General features: G+C 45.4%; 1 protein-coding gene across 2 annotated transcripts in view; it reads left to right on the top strand.

Moving 5' to 3' along the window:
- The window catches only part of VWA3A (von Willebrand factor A domain containing 3A), a 598,738-nt gene that overhangs the window by 289,188 nt on the left and 281,663 nt on the right, over positions 1-27,887 (top strand). For both annotated transcript variants that reach the window (XM_085629052.1, XM_085629053.1), the window contains one exon: positions 10,608-10,702. In XM_085629052.1, coding sequence (XP_085485178.1) covers positions 10,608-10,702 — 95 coding nt within the window. The remainder of the gene's footprint in view (positions 1-10,607; positions 10,703-27,887) is intronic.

Genomic DNA, 27,887 nt, shown 5'->3' with positions numbered 1-27,887 from the left:
CTGCCGAACTCCCGGACTCCCGCGCCGCCCATACATCCTGCGCCATGTACAGCACAGTATCAAAAGACCCACGTAAACCCGGTGGTCCCGAATCAATACCACCCAGCACTTCAGCACTTCACAAGTCCTCCCCCCGGCAGAAGAAGGAAACAGGAGGCGAAATCACAGCGACATGTGGCAAAAAACAGGTCATTAAAAACTACTCAGCCAATATTGCAAAACGTGTATCAGTCCAGGTCCCCGTCTGCCGATCCAACCAAAGCAACAACGAGCATGCCATCACCCCTGTCCGGACCGGCAGATGTGGTTCAGGCCCGTCCATTGCTGCGAGTCACCTTCAGCCAGGACAAAGAGACAAGATGGCCGCTCCCGAGGAAAGGGGACAATGAAGCCGTATCGTACCGCAGGATCCCAAACGCAGCAGTAACATGCCACAGAAGCTCCAGCGATAGGTGCATTCAGGGTAACATCTGGCAAGGGAAGTGAAAGGCTAGGTCTCAACAGGTAGTTCGTAGGCAGAGTCACAGCGTTCAAAGTGAAGGGTGTCCCTGCAACTGTATCCGTGTCGATGGGTTGACGCGTTACATTGTAGCCAGGAGGACTCCGCGCCACCGTCCCTCTGCTCTGCAACATTGTTTCACCTCCAGGAGAAAACGTGGGCGGCGGGGGATCCTCCAGCCGGGAACGTCCCGTTGCAAACAGTGCCTCATCGATTCTCCGGGTCAGCGCCCAGCAAGTACTCTGCATTGCCACTTTTAACGCCACGAGGGCGGCCAATACATCCCCACAGGTCGGGTCTCTCTGTACCAAGCATCGGTCCGCCCTATCCCGCTGCTCCTCCGATGCGGCAATCAGCTCCGGGGCACATGGGCGCGCAGACACTGCGAGTCCAGGGTCAGCCAGCGTCTCAGCAAGAAGAGCAGGCGCCATTGTCATCTCCACTGCAGGCAATTAGTGGCGGGACAAAAGTGACTATGTATACCGGAGATCCGAGGATGTAGACACCGGAAAAGCTTCGTGCTCCACTCGGGAACTGCACAGGGCGAGAGCGCCCCACGGTTGCCGTGAGGACCGGCCGTTCGCCGCAGGAAGACACTTCAAAATGGAGTCCGCTCGCTTTTCTTCAGGGTGGCGGAGGAGAGCTAGTATTAGGGGGCTCCAACGTCGTCCACACCACTGCCAGCGCGAGGGGGAGTCCGACCCGGACGTAAGGGTCCGACTCCAGTCGCACAGCCAGCGTTTTCACCCCCGCGACCACCCGCAGTATTCCAGCTCAGCACCCCGTCCACATCCCTCGGCGTCCAGCAGCGGCCATCTACGCAGGGACCAGGGGGAGCGCCGGAGGTCGAAGCAAACACCGAGTCTGCTACCAAACCCGCCGACAAAGGTGTCAGGAGAACGCCAGTCACTTCAGTGCCGGTAATCCGCGGCGGTAGAGCGGCGCAGGTCAGGAGAATTGATCAGGATTAACAAAGGAAGCCAGACGGTCCACGGAGCCGGGAGCTCAAGCGTCCGTCCCGTCGGCCATCTTGGCTCCTCCCCCACCTATCTTTTGATATGAGTAATTTGAGCAACCACATGATACTTCCACACTTTTGAAAGTGCCGGCACTTCTTCTGGGTTAACAATCTTAGTAATTGGTGCTCTTATTCTGACTTATTTGTATTTCCATTACATTTAGAAAAGAATGCATCTGTACATTGTCAGTTAGGTTGTATGCTGTCCTCCTTTAATGCCATTTTTTTCTGATGTCTTGTAACCCAGATTCTCCATTCTCTTGGTGCGCCAGTCTCCCCCACAACCTTGCCTGATACTGGTTATATGAATATACTTAAACCCTCCCACCCATTGAACACCAAATGTTGTACCCCTGTATAAACAGGTGGGTTAGGCCTGCATGCTTGTGCTAAACCCCACCCCCAACATGGCCACCCTCATTCCAGGTCCCATTGCCAGTTCCCTTCTGTGCCTGACCACGGTTGGGAGGAGTTCATCATTAGCCTAGCCTCTTTGACCCATGAAAAGAATGCATCTGTACATTGTCAGTTAGGTCGTATGCTGTCCTCCTTTAATGCCATTTTTTTCTGATGTCTTGTAAACCAGATTCTCCATTCTCTTGGTGCGCCAGTCTCCCCCACAACCTTGCCTGATACTGGTTATATGAATATACTTAAACCCTCCCACCCATGGAACACCAAATGTTGTACCCCTGTATAAACAGGTGGGTTAGGCCTGCATGCTTGTGCTAACCCCCCCCCCCACAACATGGCCCCCCTCATTCAAGGTCCCATTGCCAGTTCCCTTCTGTGCCTGACCACGGTTGGGAGGAGTTCATCATTAGCCTAGCCTCTTTGACCCATGCTACGCACTTGTGTGTAATTGTGGTCACAGTATAGTTGATACGTCTGTGTGCCCTTCCTCCATGGCAGCCAAGGAAGCATCTGAACATTGAATATCCATGCCATCCCATTACCCACCGCAACTGTGGGAATGCAGTGTGGGTCCCCATTACAGGAGCGGACAACAAACCATTCCCAGCTTATGCCAATAACCAAGTAGGAACTTGAGAGGTCACTTTTGAGCATGGTAAGTCCGGGCCAGTTGACCCCCCCATCTCCATTACCTCCTCAGATATTTCACTCGGGGAGAACAAGAATAGGGACACTCACCAAAGTGCCTTCCCCCTGCGTTTTAATGTGACTCTAAGGTCCTTCAAACACCTCCACGATGTCAAGTTTGCTATTGAAGCCCATTACTCCCCTCATTAAACAGTGGCACCCACTATTTATTCCAGTCTTATAAGGTTTTGTCTTCAAAGCAAAGCAACCCCCTGCATGTTGTCGCCTACAGTATGGGATATCTATCTTGACAGAGTACTGGGAGGAGCAAATGAAGCGCAGAGGCTCATGGGATCTGTCAATAGAGAAGAAGTATAGAAGGTGCTTTGGCTCCAGATCTGTCTTGATCCAGTCTTCCAGAAATAATTCGAGCTTGGACCTTCAAGCATCTGGTTGGCCCAGCACACAGGCATTTTTACATGTAATCATCCCTCTGCACCTTGTCACAAGCCAGAAGACACATAGGGCCACATGTACAAAACATTCTTGTGGTCAGAAACAGCCGAACGGACTGTTTCCGACCACAAAAATGCTTTAACATATGTTCAAAAACAAATTGCGATTTGGTAACACGTTGCCAAACCGCAATTTGTGTTTGCAATTTGGTATTTGGAAGGGGCGTGTTTGGGCATTCCTTCCAAATACTGAATCTGAATGGGATGTATTAAAGTTTTGTGACCGAATTATGGTTGCACAACATTCATATTTTACTGACTTCTTGAAGGAGATGGTAGCCCATCCGCAAATGGGAAGTGAATCCCCAGGGGATCCCTTCCCCTTTGAGAATAGAAAAAAAATATTTTTGGAGAGCAAGCAGTAGTCCCACGGACCAATGCCTACTCTTAAAAAATGAAACTGCAAAGTTTAATTTTTTCATTTCGAACACATCCTGTTTTCCTTTAAGGAAAACGGGCTGCATTAAAAAAAAAGAAAAAAGATTGCTTTATTAAAAAGCAATCACAGACATAGTGGTCTGCTGACCTCAGCAGGCCACCATCCCTGTGATGGCTGCGATTCTTAATGGGTCGCAAATTGCGATTACCGCATTAATATGCATGAGGTAGATCTATTTGCAACCCACTAGGAATCGCTAAAAAAAACTCAAAAGAGTTTCATACATAAGTAATACCTATTTCCTAAGTGCGATTCGGAGAGATTCGCAATTAGTCAATCGGTATTGCTAATATTGATACACTTGGCCCCGGGTCACTTCCCAGAGTTCGTTCGCTGTGCAGAGTTGGCCACCTTCTCTGATGTGTCTTTTGCAGTGATTTCTACCAGCACTACCTAGTCTGCATGTTTGCATGTACTGGATTAAGGGTATTGGCTTCAGTGTCAATCTGAGTCACCGAGAAGACCTGGTCTTCCCTGTAGCGAGATGGATGTCTTTTATAAAGGTTCATGTGGCACTGACTTCTCAGGCCGAGAGGCATTCGTCAGTTGAGGGGATACAAGCCGGTCTGGTGTAGTATATTTAACAATATTATTTTTATTGCAGCATTTTATTTGCTTTGCATTGGAGTGGACATTGAGCACTCTTCAGTGTCCATCCCAGTTAGAGGCACATCTCTGGCACACCTTGGTACATGGTATAGGCCCTCTCATTTCACTATGCCTCTCTAGGCCACATTGCAAGCCATTTTGTGGTCTTCCGGTAAGCCATTTTGTGGTCTTCCGGTAGACTGCTATTCAGCTGAAAGGCCATGGAAAAACCCTACACGTACTTCCAATGGTTATGCAGTGCTCGCAGATGTCGTGTTCAAAGAAGCAAGGGTCACCCTACTCACACGGAACCAGGGTATATATTGTATATCAAAGAACAACGGTCCCTGTGGGAAATATAATCAAGTAGTAACAATGATATTTCTGATAATAATGGTTATGGTGCTCATTGGCAATACTTATGAGAGGAGATGTACAGACACCACAGAAAAATCTAAAACAGCTCAATGAGCAGAAAGACATTATTGTTTATATCAACAAATTCATATACTGATTTAGAAAAGAGGTGTAGAGTGTCCCAAGTGAAATTAGAACCTATATATATATAAGTGACAAATTGTGATATACATTGAGGTTTCAAAAACAACAAAAACGACCTTTTAGTTAATATACATTAATTAGTCTGAGCCTTCAATGACAATTGTGCAGGCTAAGTACATTGGTTAGTTTTTGAGCGTATCGACAGCGTTTCGACCTCTCATAGAATAGGAGGTCTCATCAGGACCTAGCAATGAGGGGCACCTGAGAACAAATAATTTAAAAGAGCAAATCAGAAGTTTTGAAAGAACGCGGTGGGTATTTGCAGAAATGCACTAAAAAAACTGCTTACTCAATTACCTGGGTTTGGTAGGATATTCTGTCAGAGCAAAAAGAAGGTGGGAAGTGCACACCCGAACACATGTGACTCAATTTGAGTTTAAACAAGGGCAATTACTTACATGGCGCCCAGCTATTCACTGTATGAGAGAAAACAACCCACATTTTTTTTAGCAGGTTACTTATGGTGGAGAAACCTACAATTAGAGATTATGATAAACAACTCACCCCCCTGTAAGTCGGTGGGGATCTGACAGTTTTGTCAGCATGTATCCATTTACACGTCTTGTGAAAGAGTGCAGATATTAGTAATCAGAAACCTGTCGGTATGGTAATTCTGGGAATTAAGGGAAAAGGAATCAGCATAAAAGTATGGTGAGTATCGGTAGTAAGGAGACAAAGGGTTTGTCAAAAATTAAACATATTACCTCCATAGTAGAATGCCATAAATATTCCCTATATTTTTATTAGGGAAATGGGGGCTGCAAAGAATCAGCCGGCCGATGTTTGGATACTTGTGCTGCTGCGACGAGGACTGCTTCCGTCTCTCTCCGTCGGAGAGCCTTTAGCTGCATGGGATATGCAGCCGGTCGTATTGCAAAGTCAGACCGTGCTGGCGATCAGGAATACCGGTGTGCTACACCAAAATGCGATCGGGGAAGCCGATCATGCATACACAGAATGCTCTTGAATCCAAAAGTGCAATTTAAGGATTTCTGAAGGAAGTGAAATGATGATTTTAGAGGAATATCTGTTGAAATTACCTCCTTCTATATTAGATCACTTGGGCTTAAAAAAACAGAAGGTTGGTAACATTTGATCTCTCATTACCAAAAAATTGTATTTGAGTTCTGGGAGGCACTCGATAGCTTGTGTGCTTAGTGAGTTATATATGGTCGTTAAATGATGTACTATGGCTGGAATATTTGTAGGTTCCAGCTTAGACATATGGTAGGATGAAAATGGCATACACAGAACTTCCTATGTTCTACTGTCAAAGTCATGTCAGTTTACAAATGAAATTATACGACATTGGGCATGAATGTTGTGGGCGCAAAATCAACCTACTCATTGGTACGTTGGAACACGGACAGGTGGTTTAAGGTGGGTCCATATTCAAAATCTGAGACACCTAGCATTATGATTATGCTTTATAGATTGAGAAAACAAATAAGGAGAGAAGAAAGTGCTCACAGCATCATTAAGTGTGGAACAAAGTACATACATGAGGGATCTTTGGAGATAGTTAGGTCTATATATCCCATATGGTTATGCAAAGCCAATCCAATTACAAGTTTCTAATTGATGCCTGGACGCCAAAGCCATGGAGCATCATCATGTAGAGAGTGTTAGACAAATACAGAGTTTGTTCATTAATGTGGAAACAAAGCCATGCTATTCCTCGGTGGTGTTAAGACCAAGAGTAATTGAATTGACTTGTTCTATCCATTTGCATTCCATCCTTTGTAAAAATCTGAGCCATGTCGCGTCCTCTTTCTGGGATAGCAGCCATTTCAATGACCTGCCATTTTAGGACAGCAGCTGTATGATGATTTTCTTCACAGTTGGTGACCAAAGGAGCGTTCAAGACAGTGCATCTTATTCTGCTTTGATGTTGGTTGATGCATGTCTTGATGGGTTGGGATGTCTGTCCAATGTATGGAAGATTGCAAGGGCACCAAATACAATACACCACATTCAGTGAATTGCAATTTGAAAATAAATTTTAGTTCATGGTTGATGTTGTTATGCTCAAACAACTTTTGTGTCATACGTAAAATTACAGGCAATGCAATTGTTACAGCGATAGTGACCTTTAACAGGTGGAAGCCCCCAGATAGTATTTAGAGTTCTGGGTTTGTGACCTAACTTCAGTAGTGTGGAGGAATGAACTAGATGATCTTTAATGTATTTACCTCGCTTATATGCAAACATCCTAATCAAATGCCAATTCTTTAGAATCAGCTTGTGAATCTGGTTTTTATGAGTGCCAAATGTGGTTACACAGATCAATTTTTCAAGTGGCGTTTTGTTTTTGGCAACCAGTAGTTCTTCTCTTGGATAATACCATGCTCACTTTAGAGAGTTCCTTACTATTTTACTTGGGTAACCTCTGGTGATCAGTTTGTTTTTTTAGGATTTCAGCTTCCTTCATGCAGTCTTTCTCACGGAAGCAATTCCTACGGAGACGTAAGATTTGGCCGTAATGCAAACCATATCCCAAAGATCTCGGGTGAATACTGTTGTAAGCTGGAAGGGTGTTCCTTTCTGTGGGCTTCCTATGAAGACCAGTGTATAGTATGCCGTCATCATGTTTTATGGTAAGGTGTAGGAAGGGTATTTCTGTTTTGTGTATGGTGGAGGTGAAAACAAGGTGTCTTTGAATTCCATTCAGGTACCTTACAAAGTCATGAAAATCGATTTCTGAACCAGACCAAATTAGAAAAATATTGGCTATATATCGTTTCCAGCAGGTAATGTTGGAACGATATCTATTTTTTTGTGAGAGAGCATATGTTTGTTATATATGGTCCATATAGATGTTAGCCAGATTGAGGGCAAAAACTGCTCCCATTGAAGTTCCAGAACACTGCTGGAAGTATTTCCATTTGACATAAAGTTGTTGTGTTGTAGTGCAATCCTGAGTAAAGAGATGATAAAATTGGTCGGCCCTTAATAGGGTGTGTACGTGTGTCCAGAGGTTTTTTATTAATAGGAATCTATCTTCCTGGGGAATTTTGGTATATAATGAAGTTATATCTAGAGTGGCTAGCCAGTCCGTCGCAATATCAAAAGGCATGTTTTCAATGGTGTTAATCATGAACATGCTGTGCCTGATATAGGTCTCTTGGATGGGTACAAAATCCTTAGTAAAAAAAATGAAAGTATCGTCCAATTGGTTCTAAAACTGAGCCGCAGCCTGATAGAATGGGGCGCCTAGGTGGGGTTGTGGCATTTTAATGAATTTTAGGCAAAGTATACATCACAGCGGTGCGTGGTGTATCTATGTTCAGATATTCAAATCCCCCTTTGGTTAGATACCCTTGTTCTCGTCCCTCAGTGGTTATCTACAGAATTTCATTTCTTATCATATTGAGGGGATTAGAAGACAGATTCTTGTAGTGTTTTGTGTCAGTGATTTGTTTCTTGAGTTCCAAGTCATAATCAGTCTTATTTTGAACAACAATGCCGCCCCCTTTATCTGCTTGTTTCAAGATTATTTTTTTATCATTTTCGTAACCTTGAAGCGCCTGCCTTTCCTCTAGAGAGATATTGTAGTGAATAAAGTGTCTGACTGATTTTATATTGTCCATTTCTCTCAGCATAACTTTTTCAATATAACTCACTGGGAGTGCCTCCCAGAACCCAAATACAATTTTTTTGTAGTAAGAGATCAAATGTCACCAACCATCCGGTTTTTTAAGCCCAAGTGATCTAATATAGAAGGCGGTAATTTCGACTGATATTCCTCTAAAATCAACATTCCACTTCCTTCAGAAATCCTTAATTTGCACTTTTGGATTCATGAGCTTTGTGTGTATGTGTGATCGGCTTCCCCGATTGCAGTTTGGTCTAGCCAGCATGGTCTGACTTCACAATGCGACCGGCTGCATATCCCATGCAGCTTGCTGGAACACACACACACTTTCCGACGCAGACAGACGGTAGCAGTCCTTGTCGCAGCAGCACAAGTATCCAAACATCGCCCGGCTGATTCTTTTCAGACCCCATTTCTCTAACCAGAATATCTGGAATATTTACGGCATTCTACTACAGGGGTAAGATATTTAATTTTGACAAACATTTTGTCTCCTTACTACCAATACTCACCATACTTTTATGCTGATTCCTTTTCCCTTAATTCCCAGAATCACCATGCCGCCTAAGGTTTCTGATTACAAACATCTTCACTCTTTCACAAGACGTGTAAACGGATACATGCAGACAAGACTGTGAGATCCCCACCCACTTACAGGGGTGAGTGGTTTCTCATAATCTCTAATTGTAGGTTTTTCCACCATAAGTAACCTGGTAAATAAAATGTTGTTGTTTTCTCTCATACAGTGCCTGGCTGGGCACCATGTAAGTAATTGCTCTTGTTTAATCTCAAATTGAGTCACATTTGTTCGGGTGTGCACTTCTCCCCTTCTTTTTGCTCTGACAGAATATCCTTTTAAACCCAGGTAATGGTCTAAGCCATTTTCTTAGTGCCTTTCTGCAAATACCCCTCATTCTTTCAAAACTTCTGATTTGCTCTTTTAAAATATTTGTTCTCAGGTGTCCCGCATTGCTAGGTCCTGATGAAACCTCCTATTCTATGAGAGTTCGAAACACCTTCAAAACGCTTAAAAATTAACCAATGAACTTAGCCTTCACAAACGTCATTGAAGGCTCTGAATAATTAATGTATAATGACTAAAAGGTCGTTTTTGTTCTTTTTGAAACCTCAATGTATATCACAATTTGTTACTTATATATATAGGTTCTAATTTCACTTGAGACACTTGACACCTCTTTTCTAAATCTGTATATGAATTTGTTAATATAAACAATAATGTCTTATCATTATTATCAGAAATATCATTATTACTTCTTGATTATCTTTCCCACGGGGACCGTTGTTCTTTGATATATCACTCACAGATGTGGCTGCTCAGAGCAAATTTGTGAGCATGCTTTTGTGTCTTCTTTTTGCTTCCTGTTGTGTATCCACTAGGAAGTAGGAACTCACACTAGACCTTTGTATGCCCTCGTTACGCGGCAGTGATCACTCCCTGGAATGATCAGTGCAGGGTTAGTGTCGGCCCATGTTCAGTTCAAACCAGAGTCACCCATCTGCCCATCCACTGTGTCCGCCACTCTTCAGAAGTGGGTACCTGGATATTTCACCACCCAAATCTACCCATTTCTACGTCAAGTGCCTTGCACTAAGTTGAGTGCATCACCCTATGTGCGGAGCACTGCTCCCCACAACCGCTCTGCCCTCCATCTTCATGACTAGGCACTGGGGGCAAGAGTTATCTCTTAGAGTGAAGGCATAAACCTCTGAGTGTGCCCCACATGCCATGCAGCAGTTGATTCAGGCTCGCTTACGAGTCAGAAGGTGGATCAAGTCAGGTACGTATGTGATGCTACAGGATATCTTTTAATGATTCAGGCCACATTGCGAGCCAAGGCCTTATGTGTCTTCACGGCATTGGGCTACATACCCAGCCTCTCTCTATCTTAAAGTGAATTTTCTTCACTCCATAAATCTGGTCAAGCACGATTTCTTCTGGAATAATCTTCAGGTGACACCCACAACCTAAATAATTATTCAGCATCACTGGGCTCCCCTATCTTGGCAAGCACATTGTTAAAACCAACCTCTTGAAACATTTGCACTGCTAGAATCAGTCAGTATTCACCCTGGAGATGCTTTTTTCTGCATTCTTTAAACCTGACTTTGCAAATATATGCAAGAAATGACCGAGGGCACGTCGCTCTACCCCTCTACCTTGTACAGGAATTAAAGTGTAAAGACATTCTCCAGTACTCTTGTGCCACATGTAACTGAGTAAATGTAAATCTTGTCACCATTACCATGTAACTTGGAGTGCCAGATTAAGGAAGGCTGAGCATTCCCTGTGTGTCGCACAACCTTAATGCCTACTATGCGTTTTTTCACAGAAACAACTGGGGAAGACTGTGAAAACATATGAGAAGCGAATCGACTGGCTTTCAGGTGGGAGTCGGAGGATTTGGGGGACTGTATGCGAGAAAAGGTACATTTATTTAATGTTTCCATTACATTGTGCTTTAACCAGTGTGTTTGTTATAAGTAAAGCTCCCTGTTTTCGGTTTTTACAGAGTTTTACAGATAAATACAAACAGAAAACAATGTGTTTTCTGTCTGCATTTATTTTTAAAAGTGGCTAAATACAGAAAACTGTCCTGCTTTTAAGTGACTCTCCATGCGGTCTTTGATTAATTATAGGCCAGCACCTGAGCATATGGACCGCATGCAGGACGAGATGTATTTAAATAACGGTATATGTCAACATACATTTATGTTATAATGCTAGTATTTACCAGTGGATGTATTGTTATGTAATATTTGACAGCTTAAATAGCTAAAACACAACAGATATCAAAGTATGAGTGCATGTCTATCAGTTAAATAAATATGTAAGTGTACAGTTTTTCAACTTCATTTATACGTAAAACATAAAATAAATATGGATAAATACAGATAAAATGGCCCAAAAATAAATATGGATAACTACAGACGGAAATATTAATAAAATATATACCATAAAACCGGGAACTCTAGTTATAAGGGACCAATTTAGAACATATCTATTTTTTTGTACGGATGTGCAAAGATTTTTTATATTCGTTTTTTCTCAAATTCCAATTCTTGACTTGCCAGTAGTTTGCACAGTTTCTTTATTTTGTGTGGGATGATACAAAGTGGTCCTGCTTCCCCTCACCGTTGATCGCTTCACCCTCTGAGTCTCTGACCAACAAACACACACACACACACTCCGTTATCTCTGGATGGAAACAAAGACACCAGACACATGGTTGTGTTTAACCTGGCCATAACATGCTATATATTTCCTACAATTTCTGTGCTAAATTGCTTAGTTGGTGAAGGAATAACCAATCCCAGTTGACACCACATTCCTTGAACCAGCTAGCCATCAGATCATTGGTAAGCATGCCGCAGTATTAGGGTGTGTACACATTTTCAACTGGGGGAACACCCACGTTGAAGATGGGACTGGGTATGTAGGGCAAATGCCCCTTGCCATAGCCAGGAATGCAGGGCAGTTGCATCACATTATATGAACCATCTTGCTATTGGGTAACTGGTAAGCAGGTCACAGGGCTAGAGTTTGTGCACATCTTAAACCATGGGAACATCCGCCTCCATAGGGCTAAGAAAACAGAACAAACACCCATCTGCATTACAGGAAATGCAAGTCCCTTAGCTTCTCAGCCCCACAAACCACAAAACAATAGTCACACCCTATAATTTACTCCAAAGTTTACCACTCCAGGAAACTTTGGGATTTTGGCTGGTTGATACTACCAGATGACTGAGCTGGTATCGCCACAAGCAAACCAGCCGGGCCTTAGTATAAGCAGTCAGCTTCCCACTACCAGAGCACTACTTGAATAGGTACTCTTTTTAAGGGCCCCTACTAGCACTACAATTATCATTTAGCTAATGTATTATACCTGCCAAAAGCCATATGTGGCTCCCTTATGCCTCCTAAAATAAGATGACCCTACTGTAGTGCAGTGGAGACAGTAATAACCAATTCACAGCCTGCTAGTAAAGAACCACCACCTAGTGGTAGCAAACCATTCTGTTTTACCGTATTCTTTCTTACAGACCCCACTTTCACCTAACTCTTACTGCTCTTAAGTCCGTAGGTCATGTCACCTCGCCAGGGATGGAAACCTCTCTGGGGTGGCAACTCCTCAAAAACAGTGCAAGTGCTTGTAGTCCATGGTGTATCATATTGAACCTTTGAAGTAGTATGGTTTCCTTTGCATGCAGGTTACCTTTGGCCATCCACTTATTGTTTTCTTCCTCCTGTGCCACTCTAGGCACATGCTTCAGCAATGTCAGAGACCGTCTAATAGTACCAGTCACCCTTGGGCCCTTCAGTTGACTGCTATGTCAATGCTTCAGTCACGTCTTATTCACTTGCCTCTTCAGCATCTTATTTGCTTAGCTTCTATGCCAAAACCCGCCATTTTCGTCTGCTGAAGACCAAGCATCGGAAGCGTCCAGTGAACATCTGTAAAACATACAACTTTATTAGTAAAACATTGATGTTTGTGAGTTAATGAAAAACGAAATTAGAGGAAACCAAATAATGGAAAAACTATTTTAAGAAAATACAAAAAATCGAAAATTAAAGGAAACATTTTAAGGAAAAGATAATTTGAAGGAAAAATCCAAATGACATGAAACGTATGTGGAGTTTAGGATTACTGTGCGCTTTTTGGGTTCAGGGATGGGTAATGTTTAGAGTGATTTTTTAGGGCTCAGGAATAATTGGAGTTCAGGCATAGAAAGGGGTTTTTAGGGTTCAGAGATGGATGGAGTGTAGGGGTGGTGAGGGGTTTTGAGGGCCCACTGATGAGTGATTTAGTCGTGTGAGGTGTTTTTAGGTTTCAGGGTTGGGTGGAGTGTAAGGGTATTGAGGGGTTTTAGGGTTCGTGGATGGGCAGAGTTTAGGACTGGTCAGGGTTTTTAAGGTTCAATTATGGGTAGCGGCTGGTGTGGTGAAGAGTTTTTAGGGTTCAGGATGGGGTGGAGTTTATGTTGAGGGTTTTAAGGATTCAGGGATGGGTGGAGTTTAGATGGAAAAAGTGTTTTTTGGGGTTCAGGGATGAGTAGTTTTACTGTTCAGATTTACTGTGGACAAATTGCAAGTACACCCTGTACTATATTTTGGATTATGGTTGGTAAAAGAATGGCCACACAAAATGCTTGGACCTCCCACAGACTCTCGGGAGCCGCTCGGAATCTGTCTTGGTCCACGAACTTTGTTACCAGCATTCAACTCACCGGAGGTATCTGTTGGGCGGAGAAGTGCGGGAGTGGTGACTTTCTTCTTCCACACGGGTCCCCGGGACTGCGAGTACCAGCAGCCCTACTGCCTTGCTGATTATTTGCTGCAGCTGCTGGCTCTTCCCGGCCCCTCCCTCCCACTATAAAGCGCCTCGCGGCCCCCGCTTCGCGGGAGCCGCTCGGAATCTGTCTTGGTCCACGAACTTTGTTACCAGCATTCAACTCACCGGAGGTATCTGTTGGGCGGAGAAGTGCGGGAGTGGTGACTTTCTTCTTCCACACGGGTCCCCGGGACTGCGAGTACCAGCAGCCCTACTGCCTTGCTGATTATTTGCTGCAGCTGCTGGCTCTTCCCGGCCCCTCCCTCCCACTATAAAGCGCCTCGCGGCCCCCGCTTCGCGGGAGCCGCTCGGAATCTGTCTTGGTCCACGAACTTTGTTACCAGCATTCAACTCACCGGAGGTATCTGTTGGGCGGAGAAGTGCGGGAGTGGTGACTTTCTTCTTCCACACGGGTCCCCGGGACTGCGAGTACCAGCAGCCCTACTGCCTTGCTGATTATTTGCTGCAGCTGCTGGCTCTTCCCGGCCCCTCCCTCCCACTATAAAGCGCCTCGCGGCCCCCGCTTCGCGGGAGCCGCTCGGAATCTGTCTTGGTCCACGAACTTTGTTACCAGCATTCAACTCACCGGAGGTATCTGTTGGGCGGAGAAGTGCGGGAGTGGTGACTTTCTTCTTCCACACGGGTCCCCGGGACTGCGAGTACCAGCAGCCCTACTGCCTTGCTGATTATTTGCTGCAGCTGCTGGCTCTTCCCGGCCCCTCCCTCCCACTATAAAGCGCCTCGCGGCCCCCGCTTTGCGGGAGCCGCTCGGAATCTGTCTTGGTCCACGAACTTTGTTACCAGCATTCAATTCACCGGAGGTATCTGTTGGGCGGAGAAGTGCGGGAGTGGTGACTTTCTTCTTCCACACGGGTCCCCGGGACTGCGAGTACCAGCAGCCCTACTGCCTTGCTGATTATTTGCTGCAGCTGCTGGCTCTTCCCGGCCCCTCCCTCCCACTATAAAGCGCCTCGCGGCCCCCGCTTCGCGGGAGCCGCTCGGAATCTGTCTTGGTCCACGAACTTTGTTACCAGCATTCAACTCACCGGAGGTATCTGTTGGGCGGAGAAGTGCGGGAGTGGTGACTTTCTTCTTCCACACGGGTCCCCGGGACTGCGAGTACCAGCAGCCCTACTGCCTTGCTGATTATTTGCTGCAGCTGCTGGCTCTTCCCGGCCCCTCCCTCCCACTATAAAGCGCCTCGCGGCCCCCGCTTCGCGGGAGTCGCTCGGAATCTGTCTTGGTCCACGAACTTTGTTACCAGCATTCAACTCACCGGAGGTATCTGTTGGGCGGAGAAGTGCGGGAGTGGTGACTTTCTTCTTCCACACGGGTCCCCGGGACTGCGAGTACCAGCAGCCCTACTGCCTTGCTGATTATTTGCTGCAGCTGCTGGCTCTTCCCGGCCCCTCCCTCCCACTATAAAGCGCCTCGCGGCCCCCGCTTCGCGGGCGCCGCTCGGAATCTGTCTTGGTCCACGAACTTTGTTACCAGCATTCAACTCACCGGAGGTATCTGTTGGGCGGAGAAGTGCGGGAGTGGTGACTTTCTTCTTCCACACGGGTCCCCGGGACTGCGAGTACCAGCAGCCCTACTGCCTTGCTGATTATTTGCTGCAGCTGCTGGCTCTTCCCGGCCCCTCCCTCCCACTATAAAGCGCCTCGCGGCCCCCGCTTCGCGGGAGCCGCTCGGAATCTGTCTTGGTCCACGAACTTTGTTACCAGCATTCAACTCACCGGAGGTATCTGTTGGGCGGAGAAGTGCGGGAGTGGTGACTTTCTTCTTCCACACGGGTCCCCGGGACTGCGAGTACCAGCAGCCCTACTGCCTTGCTGATTATTTGCTGCAGCTGCTGGCTCTTCCCGGCCACTCCCTCCTCGATTACTATAACTGTCTCCCCGCCTACGCGTAAGCGGGACGCGTGCGGGGCGTACCCCGGGGCGAAGACCGGGCAAAGAGCGGGCCGTTTGAGGCCGTTCGAGGTCTGTGAGGTCTGGTCTGGGCTACCCCCTTTTGTATTGTTCAAACTAGTCTGTGCGAGTGTAATTGTTATACAATTTATTATTATCATATCCACACAGTAAGGTTGGGGGTTGCCCCTGTTGGTTGTTGAGCTATGTCTAGCAGGTTAACACGGAGCAAGGCCCCAATTGGTGGTCTTCCTATCAATGGTCCTATGGACGATTTTATTACTCGTACCAATACAGCTATAGACCATGAAATTTCCAAACTCCAGACTCGTGTTTCCCTGGAATTGGCGTCCGCTAGGAGATTGTCCCAGGTAATCGATTTGTCGAAAAAATCTTCCCTGGGCAATATAGCCACAGCGGTTACCCCGCCACGTCCAGCTATTCCCCATTGTGTAGTTACACATGTTGATGTCCACCACACTCCGGCTTTCTCTGTACTACCCCCCACATTGGAGCCACTGATTCAGGATAGTGCTGCGAACCTGTCCATAACCCCTCTCAAGCAAGATACTGGTTCTAATAATCCTACCTCGGCAATGTTCTCCTCTAGGCACACTCTTAGTAGAGCCCATCAAGCTAAAAGAAAATGCACCTCTCGGTCTGCTTACCGTCGTAAGAAGGCCAAAATTGTGATTACTGAACATCTGAATGCGACTAGTGCTCCGGTCTCAAATCCTATAGGAGGGGGTGTGACCGGGGAACATTCACATTTTGAGGGGGTTAAAGATGAGCCAGCTCCTGCTTCCTTGACCACCTCCTTGGTTATTGAGGCAGGAGAAGAGGGCATACATGTTGAGAGTGGGGACAGGAACGAAGGGGAATTTATAAGTTTAGTTTGGGAAACCCTTAAGAAACTTCTTTCTCCTCTTGATCTTAGACTCTCACGCATTGAGAACCATTTACTCGAGATGGAAAAGAGCATTATTGCTCTGGCCACTCTCGGTCTGAGAAGTCTAGAAAACCAGGGTTTTCCTGTTGCTGAGCCTCTTCCCCATGATATGATCCCTCAAGTTCCACAACCTTCCCCTCCTTTACCAGTTATCGCACGATCGGTGCCTACATCGGGGCCTGCGGCTGGGCATCATAGCTCAACCGCCTCTATACCTAAAGCTCCTAAATGTCCCACCCCCCAACCAGTAGTTAAACCTAATATAGGTGTGTTGCATAGACCCCCTCCTAGGGAAGCGGTGCTCCAATCAACCAAGAGCCCTCCTGCTAAGAATAACTTTAGAGGGGGTTTTATCGATCTCCCTCCAGAGGCTAATGATTATGTGGTTGTGCTGACGAATGTCCCCCAGTTAGGAAATGGCCAATACGAGAACCATTGGTCTCTGAAGAATAAGACAATCCATTGGCTCAATGCGAATAGACCAATCCCTAATGGTCAGAGAAGTAGAATTTTAATGGTACGTAGAACCCCCTGGGTGGGCCCCTCAAGGAAATCTAGCGCTGGGGATTGCATAGTGGTGACCTTTGAAGATCCTTTCATGGTACACCACATCTGTTCCTGGCCCATTGGCGAAGGTTCTCTCGTTATACCTAGGCCTTTGTCCTTCTTTTATCCACCGTGTCTTAGATCTACACGTGATGAGGACTGGTCTCTAGTACACCACCGCAACTGGAGGAGCCACCCCAAAAAATCCCAAGTTTTCCCCATAAATTGGAATGTCTTTTCCACTTCTAATCGGTTTACTGGGCTTGAGGAGGTAGATTGACTGGCATGTCAACCTGTTCCCCAGGATCCTTTACCACTGGTACTAGGGCATAATGAACCATCTTCCTCTCCTTGTGTGACCGAACCCTCGGCTGTTAGCCCACCAACTTCAGAGGGAATGCTGTCTGTTCCATCTATGGAGGCGGCCTCGATTACGCTGTATTCTTCTGATTCTCAACCTGTAATGGACCAACTGGCCCTACCTTGCCCGTTTCCCACGATCTCAATCCAGCATGTTCCTTTAGCTAGGAAGCTGACTGATGTAACAATGGCTCCCTATTACCATCAGATTGAGCCATTATCTAGGCCAAATAGATCTGCTGCGGGGGGGGCAGGTCCTGTGATTAAATTGGCCACATTAGATGACCCTCCAAGACAGACTACCTCTGCCGACCCCTTGATAAAGATCATATGTTGGAATGTGGCAGGGCTCGCCCGTAACTTCGAAATTCCAGAATGGAATGCCTTTCTGGCCCCCTACAACATCTGTCTTTTGCAGGAAACCTGGTGTCTTGAGCCTAGGCATAGAGTGGGCTTCACGACTTACTTTGTTCCAGCTTCCCACCAAAATGGAGGTAAAGGTCGCCCGTCAGGTGGCCTTCTCATATGGGTTAACATTGCTCTAGGTCTAAGTGTCACTCAAAAGCCCACGCATTCTCCTGATCTCCAGAGGATAACCATTCTATGCCCAGGGGGTAGGAAGTTGGAAGTCTTTAACCTTTATCTAAGGGGGGCCAGGGGCGGGTCATCCACATTATCCTCTACAGGTCTGGGCAGCGATTTAGCCGCCTGCAGTATCGACTCTTATGTTCTTCTGGCAGGCGACTTTAATTGCTGTTTTGACCCATTGGCTGTGGAGGATATACTGGATACTTGGGATGAGGACACAAGGAGAGGTATTCCCATCCTGACCCTAGATCCGATTCCCAAGTGGACCCAGAGTGCGGTAGACATCAACGCGCTCTGTATGGAACATGACTTAAGACCAACTAACGGCCGATCTAAATCGGATATCCTGGGTGCGCACACTTACAACCGGATAGGCCGTACCTCCAGAATAGACTATGTTGTGCTGAATTATAATTTGTGGGCATTCCATTATGATATGGAGGTCATTGCGTCTTGTGATAGTGACCACAATCCTCTCTCCTTATCATTGATTCCGCCCTGGCAGGTGGGAAGTCAAAATAAGATTCCCTACAAGTGGAAAACCTCCCATGAGCTTGTCCCCTCGGCCTGTGGTAGGCGCCTAAAATGGGCTAAAGTAGAAGCGGATGAGGGAAGGATGGCACAGGCAGGGACCGCAATGTTAGCGGCAGGGCAGCGCCTGGATGCCCTGGGTGTCTCCAGCCAATCTGTTTTACCTTTATTCACAGAAACCATTGTGGTGCTAAGCGATTTGTTTATTATACCTCAATCCAGCGCAAAGGTTTCTGTGAAGGGTGCTCCCAGGGCAAGAAATAAATGGTATTCTTCAAAATGTCGGGTTGCCAAGGGGGAACTTATTACCGCAGTTAAAAACAAGGATCCAGGCACCATCAGATTGGCGAGGAATCTCTATAAAAAAGTTGTGGCAGAGGCGAAGGAGGCCCATGACTTTAGCTTTTGGTGGGATTTAGCGGAGGCAAGTACCAGAAAAGACTCCAAAGGGTTCTGGGATCTGCTAAGAGCCAGGGACAAACCCCTTGATTCGCAGTTCACTTGTAATATTTCTGGCGATCTCTGGTTTGCCCACTTTTCCAAATTGTACTCTGTTCAAAGTGGGGTACCCATCCTTAAAACGGGCCTTCATGCCAGCCTACCACCTGAGATTTCTACCAATGCCTCCCCCTTCAGCATAGAGGAAGTTGAAGGGGCAATCAGTCGTATTGTTTCTAGTAAGGCTGCTGGTCCCGATGGAATTCCGGGGGACTTGTTGAAGAAATATCCATCATTGTGGAGTAGATTAATTGCCGCTCTTCTGAATGAGGCGGTGTTGGGTGGTTCTCTTCCTGACTCATGGAGTGGTGCTGAGGTCGTCCCCATTTTTAAGAAAGGCAGTCGGGACGACCCAGCTAACTATCGCCCTATTAGCCTGCTTGATTCAACGCAAAAGGTTGCGGGCAAAGTGGTTCTAGGTAGGATCCTGCAGTGGGTTGAAGAAAACCAGGTTTTGTCAGATTTCCAGGCAGGTTTCAGATCTGGGATGGGTACTATCGAGCAGACGTTCCGTCTTTTAATGATTTACTGGAAGGTGGTTGTGCTGGGTGGGGGCAGCTTGTACTTGGTCTTTATAGACTTGCGAACTGCCTTCGACCTGGTCCCTCGAGCCCAACTATGGAATGTCTTAGATAGGTTGGGCATACCTCCCTATTTGCTGGCCTTGCTTATAAAGTTTCATGAAAGCAACTTTGCCCAGATTAGATGGGGTACCCAGGGGGATAAAACATCTCGTATCTCCGTAGACAGGGGCGTCCGCCAGGGTTGCGTGCTCGCCCCCACTCTGTTTTCTCTATACGTTAACGGAGTGGTGGAGCATCTGCTTCAACAGCCGTCAGATGCTCCATCCTTGGCTGGTAGGAAAGTTCCTACGCTCCTGTTTGCGGATGATACCCTCCTAATTTCCAAGTCACCAGTAGGTATCCAAAAGTTGCTTTCTAGCTTTAAGGCCTTTTGTGATACCAAGGGCCTGTCTATAAACATAAGCAAGACCAAATTCCTCGTTCTTAATCCTCCCAGGAAAACGGTTGTTCCCCCTACCTTGGACTCTGTTCCTTTGGATAGAGTCAATGAATTTGACTACCTTGGTATTCGTTTGTGTGCCAATATGAGTTGGAAGGCGCACCACCAGAAGGTGTTTCTGACACACAAGAGAGTTTCAGGGGCCCTGCTCAAGGAACATCGTGCCTCAGCTTTAAAACCTATAGGGGCACTGCTTGATATCTATAGGGCAAGGGTGGTGAGTGCAGCATTGTATGGTGCTGAACTGTGGGGTATACAGAGTGTTGACACCTTGACATACCTCGAAAATAATTTCCACAAAGATCTTATGAGGTTACCCCATAGCACCCCTACTATTCCTCTTTTGTTAGACGCAGGCACACGCCCAATTTGTGAGCAAGCTAGGCTACGTCCTCTCTTATTATGGGCCAGGATATGGAATGTCCCTGAACTGAGTAGTTATGCAGATGCCCTTAGCGAAATTCTATCCTTATCTGGCTGGCATAAGGTTACCTGGCTCAGGGAGGTTAAGCGTCTCCTTTTGGACCTGGGATTAGGAGATGCCTGGGCAAATAGAACAGCACCCTCAAAACAATTGCTTAAGAAGATCTATTGGCTCTGGGTGGATAATGAGAGGTTGTGTAACCCTAACCATTGTAAATCTGTCGCCCAGTTTTTCTTGGTTAAGGAGATCCCTTGCAGAGAACCCTACTTGGATTCAATCCTTAACCCGGGTGACAGAGCATTATACTTTAAATTTAGGGTGGGCGTTCTTCCATTAGGTCTGTTCACGTCTACTTGGAAACCTCCATACCAAACTATACCCTATTGCCCCTTTTGTGATTCTAGGGTCGAGTCTACAGCCCATTTGTTATTTGAGTGCTATGCTTATTCTGTGCCCAGGTCGAGATGGTTAAAGCCCTTATGTAGGTGTCTAGGCACAAGATCCTGTCTGGAAGCTTTACGCATATTACGTTCAGACGCCCGTCCCTTCTATGCCTGTTGCTTGGCTAAATTTTTGGGCTGGGCTTGGAGGATAAGATCTGTAAGAAAACAGTTGTTACAGTAATGTACTCTTCTTAATTTTTTTAGATATTAGACAGTCATGGAATTTAATAACTTTTTACCTTGTAATTGTATATGTGTTATTTATTGATTGTTATGTGTTGTATTGTTGTGCTTTTATGACAAACTGTCGAAATAAAGCTTTGTGAATGGACTCTCACATACATTTAGCCTGGTGTTCCCCACCCTGTATTAACAGATACAACTTATTTTGTAAAAAGCAAGAGCAGTGCCTTTCACAACCACAATTTCTCATGGGGGTTAGGAAGAAGGAGTTATTCCAAAAGAGAAAATATTTTCCTTCTGGAGAAAAGGAGAAATAAAATGTTTTTGTGCATTTCACAAATCCACCAAACTCACTTCCAGTTCTAAGCGAAAGTAAAACTATGGTAATTCATAGTTGCCGAAGCATAAACCCAGGTCTGTGCATGAGCAGAAATATATGGTTTGCTGACTGATGTCATAATTCCACCTTCTAAAGGTTTAAATCCACAACCAACTCATAAGTACTGAACTTTAGCGACACTTCATATGTGAATATCTTGTATATAACAAGAAACTATTTTGTTGCTCTCAATACCATATTGTCATAAACAGTGCTGTAGAAAGACGGTAGTTTGCAAAATACCCATAAGGTAAAATATGCCCACCTAGTATTACAGCCATCCTTGACAATTGTGCTTGTTCCTCTTAGCATGGAAACAAACAAGAGAAAATATGTACAGCTTAAGCCTCAACTTCCGAACCAAGTTTTGTCTTTGAAAAATAGAAACATGATGTGTTAGGGGAAGCAAGGACTCGTATACCTGTGTTTTTTTTGCACACTTTTGTAATGAAACATTGTAATTGAGAATTGGTGACAATATTAGCAGTGTATTTTTTTAATTTTGGTATTGTGTTAAGCTGTTTCATCTAAACTTCTATACATATCCAACACAGTTGTAGGTACATTTGTCAGCTTTTTCACTTATATAACTAATATGACTGTAAAGAAAAAGTCCAGCACTATGAATGATATGTTTTGCCGTTTCTGAAATTAGAATTGTAAGCCTGATGTTAAAGCTAAGATTTGTCACTCTGACAATACTCGGCTGCGGCTCTACGCGTCTGTTTGTGCGTAAAAGGTGCCTGTAAAAGCCTTGATTGATCTGGCACACAGGATGAAGGTAGATAATGCATATAGTGAATGTTCCCTCCTGAGCCGTACTTACAGCCATAGCTAGGTTGTGGAATGAAGTGGGTGCCAGCTCTGCAACAAGTGGCTACTGGTGTGATTGTAGGAAGTGCTGCATAGTCTTCCTTGGCATGCCTTCCCCTTGCATATACACGTTAGGCAGGGAAATTAAATAATTTCATGCAAGCACAGGCGGTGGCCATTGTGTGAAATGAAGCTAACATGTCTTTCCAGGTCGGCAATAAAAGGAGCGTCTGCAGACAGAGAAAAAACTGAACGCAATGTACCCATACTACCTGTTTTCCTGATGATCATGTGATACCCCTCACTGTTCCATATTGTACCTCACTTTCCCTTCCCCCATTTCCCTCTTGTTCTTGGTAGGTGATAAATTACCCCCCAAAAACCCATCCTGCTGCCTCATAGCCCCTCTCCATTCCCAACATTACCTTTCTGGGTTCCACTATAGGGACCAAGGATTAGGCCATAATTTCCCAGTATCCATCTGCCCAGGAAGTGACATCACTGGATTCCGGATCATCCATTTGCTCAGGTAGTGATCTCTGGCTTCCCTCCTAAACTCTCTTTAAGAGAAGAAGCCAAAAAAGAGGACTTATATCCCACCATCCGTGTGCAGAGTAAGTTACATCACTGGATTTCTCATCATTAATCTGCACAGGAAGTGACATCACAGATTCCCCATCATCCATCTGCACAGGAAGTGACATCACTAGTTTCACCCAAAATCGTCTTTGCTTAATGGAGGCTGCAGTGCAGATACGCCTCTAGGTGCTGCTGGTGCAAACCATTGGCGCCTGTCAGTACTCGTCTACACCTCCCCCACTTATTCCACTGCAACCCTCTAATCCCTGTACCCTGGTTGCATCATCGCCATTCCTCGCTGCCCAAAGCTGAAGGTGCGCTCTCATGTGCCCCCTGCAATTTCACATCTACTCTCCCGCCTTCACCTCACTCCTCCAGTACTTCACACACTCAACACACACAACCACACACATTCAACCCCCCACTACACCTCTACCCTCCCTGTCCAATATACTCCTCGAAACATGTTCACTCACTAAACGCCACTGAAATTTTGAATCCATTACACTACTGGTCACTGGACCTGCTCTTCCTGCCCAAAACCTGGCTGACTCTTCGTCGGCCCCTCATTTTTGCCATAGCAATCCCTACCAAATACGGGATTGCAAGACAGGACAAGATAAACAGATCTGAAGGCGGAATCACTATCATTTTCAAAGAACCCATTCAATGCTCCACTACCTTGGAAAGCACCTCCAGCAATATGGATCAAAACACCTTTAAATTCTGTACTACTGCCAACTACACCCTGATCGGCACTCTCATCTACCGCCCACAGGACCATGTGCCAACTTCGACAGCACCATTGTTGACTACATCGTCCCCCTGATTTTCAACTCCGGTACCTGCATCCTCCTCATTGACCTCAACTACCACCTGGAGGAACTAACCGATCCCAATCCAATTTTGGACCCACCTATCAAGTGGAAGCCCCCACATAAGCTGCCAGAAACTTATTAAACCACTTCTTCATTAGCTTCAGCAACATCACAGTAGAGAAGTCCACACTGATCACCTGATCCAACCACACCGATGTAAAATTCAACATACCTACCCCACACCACCAAGGAAGCACCATTACCAAATCTTCACGGTGGGACTGGAGCAAGATCTTAGAAGCATCCTGGTCTTCTAAACTGTTACACCTTTGGCCTCTATACAACAATCTCCCTGAATCCATCTTCAACTTCTATGCCTTGATCACTGTCTGTACTGAAATCCTGGCTCCTCTCAAAGAGAACAAAGCCATGAGGACCTGACCGTAAGCAAGCTGGTACACGGAGGAGCTCCGGCTCATCAAATGCCACTGCAAGCAACTTGAATGCATATGGAGACAAAGTCAAGACAACAAACACAAGAATAACTACAAATCCACCCGCAAATGCTGTCATCAGCAAATCAGAGCCACCAAACACTCTGCACTCACTGACTGCATCAAAACCAGCACCAAAAGCTCCAAAAAAGTCTTCGCCATAGTGAAAGACTTCAGCTCTCTGACAAGAAGCTCAATCAGCGTAACCCCCTCTCAGGATCTCTGCACCCAGTTGTTGCTATTCAGCAACAACATCACCAGTATCTACGACTAGTTCGAGCCCCAACCTGACCCTTAGACCCTTGCAGCTCTCTTACAGATGTCAGCCAACACCCAGAACCCCATCCTGGCCACCTGGCCCACCATTACCACTCAAGAAACCACAATGACCATGCAGTCCATATACTCCAGAGCACCTTCGGACCCCTCCCCTTACCATATCTTAATCAAAGGACTGGACCCCATCAGCGCAACCCTCACCCCAATCCTGAATGACTCAATCATCACATCCACCTACCCAGAAGCCTGGAAATTTGCCACACTACTCCCCTTCCTCAGGAAACCCTCAGCAGACCGAAAGACGCTAGCCAACTACTGGTTTATCTCCCTGCAACGCTATCTGACAGAAGTCATGGAAAAGACAAATGCCTAGCAACTCACCCCATTGAAAACAATCTCCTCAACACCATGCAATCCAGATTCATTCCCAACCACAATTCAGTGTCTTCCCTCATTGCTGCCACAGGCGACATCCAGATGATCATAGATAGAGGTGACACTGCTGCCCTCATCCTACTGGACCTTTCCACAGTCTTTAAAACCATCTTCCACCCCATCCTCATCCAATGAATGCCTACATCAAAGGCTCCTTCCGGACAAGCTGCACCCAGTTGGTCAGGGTGGCCCCCTTCACTTTGGACGCCGTCAACCGCATCTATGGAGTTCCACAAGTATCCTCACCCAGCTCCACCCTGTTCAATGCCTACTCGCAAGCATCATCTTCACCTACGGAATCAACATCATACCTTATGCTGATGGTAACCAGGTCATACTCTACCTCTCTGACAAGATGTTTAACTCCAGGATCAATTTCTCCACCTCCATGAGCATAGTTGCCAGATGGATGGAAGCTAACTGCCTCAAGCTTAACACAGACAACACAGAAGTAGTAATCTTCAGCAAAGACATCTTGCTCTGGTATTCCACTTTGTGTGAAGCGAATTCGGACCAACACCCCTTCTTAGCAACCATCGCAAAGAATCCCAGAATAGTAATCAACACCTGCTCACCATGACCGACTAAGTAAATCCAGTCTCATCTCCTGCTTCTACACACTCAACACTCAAGAAGATCTTCAAACGGCTCCTCACCAACACTTGCAGAATCATCACCTAAGTTCTCATTGACAGCAATCTGGACTATGGCAACGCTCTATGCTGGAATCATCTAATCAGATCAGGAAGTCGCACTTTCTCTTACGTTGCTCCTTAAGGCTGTACAAACCTGCACCTGCACATCAGAGCCACCTCCTAGTTCTTGAATTCTGCACGAAACATGACCTGGCTTGTCACCTATATCCGACTCCGTCTCGGCACATACAGTTCGTGCTTCAGCACCAGGATAACCTCCCAGGTAAGTCTTGCACTATGCAAATACACATGATATAACATAACATCAGGACATCACCACAATCCCTTTCCACTGAAAGCTGCACCAAAGTTTCATCTCAAGCAGCTACAATCAGAAAGATTTCCTCTGATTTGAAATACTCATCTGCATGGGAACTTAATATGTTCCTTTCTGAACTCATAGCCCCACTTTTGAAACAATATTTACCACCATATGGAAATATAAAAGAATTAACTGTCTAAAAGTTTACATTGAGTTTACATTGAGCAAGGACCTTACATTAAAAAACACCCCGTTAATTGTGTCAGCTATGTCATGACTGTATCTGTACTTTTGTTGATTCCCAAACAAATGAGAGGTTATATCATTAATTGTTTACGAACAACAAACAAACCATGGCAGATGCATAATATATGGACATGCGTTTCCTCCCTGGAGCAAAAACAGCATTGTAATCTGAGTCTAACTAGCCTCTTATTTCATTAAAGACATAGGAAGATTAAGATAATTCTGCGTTACTTTAAACGCGTAGGTTTCTTTACTCAACCACGTGTGCTTTCTGTATTTTATAATCTGATATTTTTCATTAAATGAAATCAGTTTGCCCTTTTCATAACCAGTCCTGTAAACTACGGCTGTTAAAGTTGTTTATTCCAAAGCTTGTCAAGCTGTCAGTTATGGAATGAGGTGATCAGGTAAGCCCCCAAGTGGTTTTTGTACAACTGACTAGACGTGTTCAGTTACTGCCATTCTAGATTTCTCAGCATGCCCTCTAGCCAAGATTTGAACTAATCAACAGATCAAAACAAACCAGGCCTCATGTGTACAGGTTTGTTTGAACAACTAAGCTCCAAACGTCTTGGGCCTACGCAGTACTATCCTATAATCCGAACACAGCTCTATAGCATGGGTGCTTGTAAACATTTTCCCAGGGGCCAAAAAGCTTTTACTGTGGTGTGACAGGGGGCCACAGGGTGGCGGTGGGGGTAGGTAGGTCAGCATGCAAGATGGGCATAGGGGACGCAAAGCATGTATATCTAATGGCTGAAATGCGCAATGTGAAACCATAAACCTGGTATTAATCCAGAAATCGCCATTCAACCATATTCTGTACTCCGAGCCAGCTGTTTTATTTGACTTTCCATTATTTTCTTCATTATCACAAATAAGTGGGCCTAGAAGATGAATGCTGTAGAAAACGTTCTCTTGTGTTTGATTTATTAAACTATCATGTTTTCATGTATAATAGCAACCCAGCCCACCCATTGGGTGCACATAACAACTGACTTACCTCTTAGTTCACTACTGGCATTGTTGTCAGGGTGAGAACCATGAATGTTTCTAAATTCCTGTTTGAAATATCACTTAAAAAATACTTCTCAATGCCCTGATATAATCTTATATACAAAGGTGAAACGCTTCTGCATGTTAATGAAATACACTTTTTGAATTTTGATGACGATATATTTTTACAGTTTGTTGCAAGAAATGTAGGTGTTACTAAAGTTGTGTTAAAATGCTTGCCCTTTTATTCAACACATTTCTGAATGTTAACATATTTATGAATGTAAATGCTGAATCAAATAAACAGCAGCCCAGTGACATGGAGGGCGCATGAAAAGATCAGGAGGGCCGCATGCGGCCCAGGGCCGTATGTTGAGTATCACTGTTTCATAGGAACGGCACTGTGCAATATCAGCCCAACTAGACAATTTCCCATAGAAGGCCATCTGCCTATAGTTTCAGTATCATTTACTTGTAATACTGGGGCCAAAAGAGGCCCAGAAAGCCTGATGCATAATATTAAAAAGGAAGCTTTACGGGCTAAAGCTGTTGATAGTAGCCAAAGTCCTAGATACTTATAGTAAGATTCTCACTCTATTTTAATGCTATCCAATTGCCAGTAGTATTTCTTATAGATTTTCTGACCAGACATTCCAACCCTTATTTTAATTTCATTAATGGGGAACTTGTTAGTAAAACAAAAGATGTCTAGTTCTTTATGTGTTTTTTTCCGACTGATTCAATTAACAGTGAGGACTTATCTATCCTTACCTCCCAGTGGTATTAATTTTCTACATTAAGCAGTCCATTTGTTTGCCAGACT

Source organism: Triturus cristatus, chromosome 10 (assembly GCF_964204655.1).
Source record: "Triturus cristatus chromosome 10, aTriCri1.1, whole genome shotgun sequence".
NCBI classification, from domain to species: Eukaryota; Metazoa; Chordata; class Amphibia; order Caudata; family Salamandridae; genus Triturus; species Triturus cristatus.
The sequence above is the reverse complement of the archived record's forward strand: the minus strand, read 5'-3'. Positions and strand labels throughout refer to the sequence as shown.